At 59.8% G+C, this 6,308-nt stretch overlaps 1 protein-coding gene across 1 annotated transcript in view; it reads right to left on the bottom strand.

Moving 5' to 3' along the window:
* The window catches only part of LOC102754465 (zinc finger protein 773), a 3,990-nt gene extending 1,156 nt beyond the window's left edge, over positions 1–2,834 (bottom strand). The window contains 5 exon segments of the mRNA XM_015565895.1: positions 573–1,093; positions 1,096–1,174; positions 1,176–1,510; positions 2,020–2,109; positions 2,454–2,834. Of these exon segments, the coding sequence (XP_015421381.1) occupies positions 573–1,093; positions 1,096–1,174; positions 1,176–1,510; positions 2,020–2,109; positions 2,454–2,637 (1,209 nt within the window). The 5' untranslated portion in view covers positions 2,638–2,834.
* Between the last annotated feature and the right edge of the window lie 3,474 nt (positions 2,835–6,308).

Genomic DNA, 6,308 nt, shown 5'->3' with positions numbered 1-6,308 from the left:
AATAAAAAATATATTAAAAAAAGGTTTGAAAACATTTAGGAGAACTGAAATGCATAAATATGTCATGATATATATGTATATACTGTAGATGAGGCCCCTAGAACCATAAGAAATGCAAAAAATGCAGTTAATAGTTCAATTCTCGTTGCCCTCCTTAAAAATCAAACTGCCCCCCTGTGGGGCGTGTGCCCCCGGTGGGAACACTGGGTTGGGGTGACCAGGGACCGCACGTGCCCTGACTCCTAAGCCCTTTCTCCGTCGGAACGTCCGGCGTTGAACGAGGTTAGCGAAGCTTTGGCTGAACCTCTCTGCGGGGTCACTGTGTCCACACGCCTTTCTGGGTGTGGAGCTTCCCTTCGGACCAGACAGACTTTTGGTTAAAGGCTTGTCCACATGAGCTCCAGTCAAGACCCGTCTCTTCTGTGGACTTTCTGGTGCTGAATGAGGCTGAAACGCCGGCGAAAGGACTTCCCACAATCACCGCACGCCTACGGCGTCTCTCTGGGGTGAGCCCTCCGATGTTTCACCAGGCTGGAGCTGTAGCGAAAGCTTTTCCCACAGTCCCCGCACGCGTAAGGCCTGGCTCTGGTGTGCACCCTCTGGTGCTTGACCAGGCTCGAGTTCTCACTGAAGAGTCGGCCACAGTCCTTGCCCTGAAAAGGCTTTTCTCCAGTGTGAACTTTGCGGTGCTGCACGAGGCTACAGCTTTGGCTAAAAAACTTCCCACAGTCCCTGCACTCCTAAGGCCTTTCTCCGGTGTGGACTCGCCAGTGAGTAGTGGGGCTGGCCTGGTGGCTATAGAATTTCCCACATTCAGTGCACCCATAAGGCCTTTCTCCAGTGTGAACCCTCTGGTGTTTCAGGAGCCCCGAGCTGAAGCTAAGGGATTTCCCACATTCGGTGCACTCAAAAGGCCTCACCCCAGTGTGGACCCTGTGGTGCTGGATGAGCGTGGAGTGATGCTGGAAGGCTTTCCCACACTCACTGCACGTGAAGGGCTTCTCTCCGGTGTGAACTCTCCGGTGTTGAACCAGGTCGGCCTTGCGGCTGAAGGATTTCCCGCATTCGCTACAGCCGTAAGGCCATTCCCCATGTGAACTATTTGGTGCACGAAAAGGTTGGACTTTCGGCTAAATGCCCGCCCACGCTCACTGCACTGGTACGGCTTTTCCCCCGGTGTGCAGCCTCCGGTGCTCCACCACCAAGTATTTCTGACCACAGGCTTTCCCACACTCGCTGCACTTGTATTGCCTTCTTTGGGGGTGATGCTGGGCGGCCCCAGAGGGCGCCCCTGTACTGTGAGTCCCCTGCTGTCTGAGACCAGTGCCGGCTGGAAAGTCCTTCTGGCCCCGCGTCCCCTCTTCTCCTCCTAAGGGCTTCTCTCCACAGCGCAGCTTCTGGTGTTGGTGGTGGTTCGCTCTGGGCACTCCTCCTGCAGGAACACTCCCCTCGGCCTCTGCTCCACACCCACAGCCTGAAAGCAGAGACGTGACGATGCAGAGATGCAGGCCTGGGGGGGAGGGGCAGAGACGTGCTGAGGAAGAGATGTGGACCTGGGAGGAGGGGCGGCACCTCACAAACCTGCACCCCACACACCCAGCCGAGCTAAGTCCCGGGGCTGCGGGAGGATGAGGGCGGGAGACCGTGTGGGAAGGGCCTGACCAGCTCCCAGGCCAGTGGGGCCTCCGGAGCAGCCAGGACACAAGGACCGGCTCCCGAGAGCTGCAAGCTGCTGGTCACCTAGGAGCACGGCCCAGAAGGGTGTTCAGACCCAGAAAAATGGAACCAACTGCCCGGCTGGCGTGGCTCAGTGGTTGAGCACCGACCCATGAACCAGGAGGTCACGGTTCGATCCCTGGTCAGGGCACACACCCGGGTTGTGGGCGCCCTCCCCAGTGGGCAACTGGGAAAGCAAGGATGGAAAGCCCCTTGTCTTGGCACCAAACCGTCAGGCCCCGGGAAGGACTGTGGCACTGTGAGCCCCCCTGAGCCACGCCCCTCCCTCCGTACCCGCTGGTCAGGCCGCAGTCCTGACGCCACCGGCAGGCAGAAGGGGCTCCCCCCACTGCGCCAGCTGGGGGAGCTCATGGGTCCCGCCAGATGCAAGGCCTACGGGAGAGACAAGACAGGGGGTGGGAGCAGCCCACCCCGTGGCCGATGACCCCTCAGGCTGTGACTGTGTTGGTGCCTGAATTCCAGCCCCAGGCAGATCCCATGTCAGACACAGGAAGAGGCCAGAGCCGGGGACAGAACCGCAGGGACCGTCACCGTGTCACAGGCCAGGGAGAGGCCAAGGGTGCGAGCCACCAGGCTGACTGCGGGAGTCCTCGTCCACAAACCCCTGCCCACAAGGCTTAGGGCAGCTCGGGGAAGCGGGGTGCAGTGCACACAAGGCGGGCACGGGCTGGGCGCTCGCACAACACCCTCGGGCGGGGAAGGCGGGGGAAGCTCACCCAGGGAGGCCATCAGCGCCACGTTCTCCTGCATCACGTCGCGGTACAGACGTCGCTGAGCCGCAACCAGGAGCTGCCACTCCTCCCGGGAGAAGCGGACGGCCACATCCTCGAGGGTCACACGGCCCTGCCAGAGTGGGGAGAGAGGGGAGGGGCCAAGGCGAGAGGAAAAAAAAGCATCCATGTGAGGGAATTAAGTGCGGGGACCCTTCCGCATGCAGGCCAGAGCTCCGACCACTGAGCAACCGGCCAGGGCCACCATCAAATCGGGGTCCATCGGCCCCCAGTACCAGGGCCTGAGGCCATCGGTTTACACTCCCTCCCAATGTGCTCATCACTCCTTCCCGCACCTCCCTTCCCTTCACGTCCCCAACCCCTCACTGCCACCCCCCCCAAAACACACACCACATGCATCTCCCAGGTTCACCACACACCCATGTGCACATGGCATCCGGGGGACTTGGCACATGTGATCAGAATCCCATCCTGCCCTGGCCGGCGTGGCTCAGTGGATAGAGAGCGTCAGCCTGTGGACTGAAGGGTCCTGGGTTCAATCCCTGGTCAGGTCACATGCCCAGGTTGTGGGGTCGATCCCAAGTGGGGGGGGGGGGTTCAGGAGGCAACCGATCAATGATTCTCTCATCATTGATGTTTCTCTCTCTCTCTCCCTCTCCCTTCCTCTCTGAAATCAACAAAAATATATTAAAAAAAAAAAAGGAATCCCATCTGCCCAGGCCTCCCTGCCCCGCTCCCTGCCCGACCCGGACCCTCCCTCTCTCCTCAGCCACCTGGGGCCACCCGTGGGTTTCAGACACCCTCAGCCCTCACTCATGTCTCCCTTGCCAGGTGTCCCCTCAAAGGCTCAGCTTCCTGCCACTAATGACGCCCAGGCCCACGTGCCTCACATCACGCCCCCGACTCTCCCCAAGGCCCCCCTGGATCTGAGCGAATCCCACAATCTCAGAGCCTGTGAGCCACACCTTCCCTGCCACCTCACTCCACATCCTCTCTCTTCTCTTTGTTAATCCTCACCCGCGGATATTTTCCCACTGATTTTAGGGAAAGTGGGAGAGAGAGGGAAGACAGAGAAACATCCCTGTGAGAGGAGCACATCCATTGGTTGCCTCCTGCACCCGCCCCGACCGGGGGGAGGGGAGCCTGCAACCAAGGACTTGCCCTTGACCAGAATCGAACCTGGGACCCTTCAGTCCGCAGGCCGACGCCCTATCCACTGAGCCACACCAGCCAGGGCACATCCATCTCTTATCCACTCCCCTCCTCACTCCCCTCCCCCCACGGCGCCTATTCTGCCTCACGTGTCTTTGTGAAGCACCCCCCACCCCCAGGGGGTATCCAGCAGGAGACCCAGCTTTGGCCCCGCAGGCCCCTCGTGGCAGGCCGATGCTCTATCCACTGAGCGACACCGGCCAGGGCACATCCATCTCTTGTCCACTCCCCTCCTCAGTCCCGCAACCCCGCCCCCCACGGCCCCTATTCTGCCTCACGTGTCTTTGTGAAGCGCCCCCCACCCCCAGGGGGTATCCAGCAGGAGACCCAGCTTTGGCCCCGCAGGCCCCTCGTGACCTAAGGGCACGGCCACCGGGACTGAAGCTGTTGCTACAGGCTCTGACCCACAGCTCCATCGCGGTCCGTCCACCATGGGCGGCGTGGGTGTCTCCATCAGAACCCTTTACCTGAAAACCCCCAACTTGAAATCCCCTCAGGAGTCTCTGGGACATCTCGGTTCAATACGGGCAAAACCTGGCTCCTGCTATTCCCACTGAAACCCACTCTTACATCTGGCCAGGTTGCTCAATGGTTAGAGCGTGGTCCTCACAAGCCAAGTTGTGGGTTCAATCCCCAGTCAGGGCACCGACAAGAACCAACCAATGCGTGCCTGAGTGAGTGGGACAGCAAGTGGGTGTTTCCTTCTCTTGTCCCCTGGCTCCCACCACCATCGGCCGAGGCCCAGCTTCAGGCCGGGTTCCAGGTCCAATCGCTGCTTCCCGCCGACAAGCCAAGTTGTGGGTTCAATCCCCAGTCAGGGCACAGATAAGAACCAACCAATGTGTGCCTGAGTGAGTGGGACAGCAAGTGGATGTTTCCTTCTCTCTCTCTCTTTCCCCCTCTCTCTACAATCATTTTAAAAAGAAAAAGAGAAATTTATCTTACAGCCGCCCTGGCACGTGTGGCTCAGTGGATAGTGTTGGCCTGCAGACCGAAGGGTCCCAGGTTCGATTCCGGCCAAGGGCACATGCCCGGGTTGCAGGCTCCGTCCCCAGTGGGGGGCGTGCAGGAGGCAGCCGATCCATGATTCCCTCTCATCATTGCTGTTTCTATCTCTCTCTCTCCCTCTTCCTTCCTCTCTGACATCAATAAAAAGATATTTAAAAAAAAAATAAGTGGAACAACAAATCGATGTTTCTCTCCTCCCTCCCTCTCACAAATCAATAAATTAAAAAAGAAAAACGGAAGTTTGCTCGGATCTACTTAAAATGCATACACAGACTCCACCGTCTTCAACCTCCACCCACCACGGGTTCGGCCACACAGACACTCGCGGGGACCAATGCAGTGGCCTCCTCCGCGGCCTCCCCGCACCCTCCACAGTCCGCTCTCCGTGCTGCCACCAAAAAGCTTGTCAAGCCCTGGCTGGTGTGGCTCAATGGCTAGAGCGACAGCCTGAGGACTGGAGGGTCCCAGGTTCGATTCCGGTTTATTAAGACAAACCATCTTTGCACGAGGCCCAGCTTCAGGCCGGGTTCCAGGTCCAATCGCTGCTTCCCGCCGCCTCCACCAGGCCCAGTGCCGACCACGGCCTCCTGGGCACCCCTAGCTCAACCTCACCACCGCACCTCCTGACGCTGCAGGTAGAACACACGGCGCCACCAGCTGCCAGAGGTGGGGCCCAATCCAGACGCTCCCTGGTCAGGACTCAAAGCCCTGGCCCTGGGCGGCACCTGCCAGAGATCTCCGATGGAAGGACGGACGGAAGGACGGACGGAAGGACGGACGAGAAGGACCCCCTCCCTGACCTCTGCCTGGTCTGCAAGCACCTCTGCAGGTAACAGTGTCGACCCCGGGGCGCATCCACGCCTCGCCCCACCACTCGGGGCCTCTCAGAGGCTGTGTGATCCTCCCCGTGCCTCAGTGTTGCCACCTGTAAAATGGGAACAAAGACGGCGCCCGCCCAGGGAGGCCGCTGCCTGGGTCACACTCGTGCCTGTGCGTCAGGCCCTTCCCGTCCCCACAATCACCGCCGGTCACAGCGCATCTGACGCGGCACCAAACCCCGTCCAGTTATTTTTATTTTTTAATTGATTTGTTTTTTTGAGAGAGAGAGATTGAAGAGCAAGAACCACGCCTCGTCCACGCCCCCTACTGGGCACTGAGCCCACGACGGCGCATGCGCCCCGACCCCGGAACCAAACCCACCCCCGACCTCGGGGCACCTGGGGCAGCACTCAGCCACCTGAGCAACAGCAGCCCAGCAAGCCTGTCTTTTTTTGTTTTATTTGTTTTTTAAAATATATATTTATTGATTTCAGAGAGGAAGGGAGAGGGAGAGAGAGAGAGAGAAACATCAATGATGAGAGAGAATCATGCATTGGCTGCCTCCTGCACGCCCCGAACCCGGGACCCTTCAGCCCGCGGGCCGACGCTCTACCCACTGAGCTACACCGGCCGGGGCGGCCCGTCCGGTTCTGAAAATCCAGCCCAGATGGGCCATTCCGCCCCCTCCCATGGCCACCCGTGCGCCCAGTCCCCACCCGAACTCCTGGTCCCGGGCACTGACCCCTGAGCCTGTGGGGGGCGCTCACGGGGCGGCGGGGAGGCCCGGGACCCCCTCACCTC

Source organism: Myotis davidii, unplaced genomic scaffold, assembly GCF_000327345.1.
Source record: "Myotis davidii unplaced genomic scaffold, ASM32734v1 scaffold1412, whole genome shotgun sequence".
Classification (NCBI taxonomy): domain Eukaryota; kingdom Metazoa; phylum Chordata; class Mammalia; order Chiroptera; family Vespertilionidae; genus Myotis; species Myotis davidii.
Note: the sequence above shows the minus strand (reverse complement) of the source record. Positions and strands in the feature narration are given on the sequence as shown.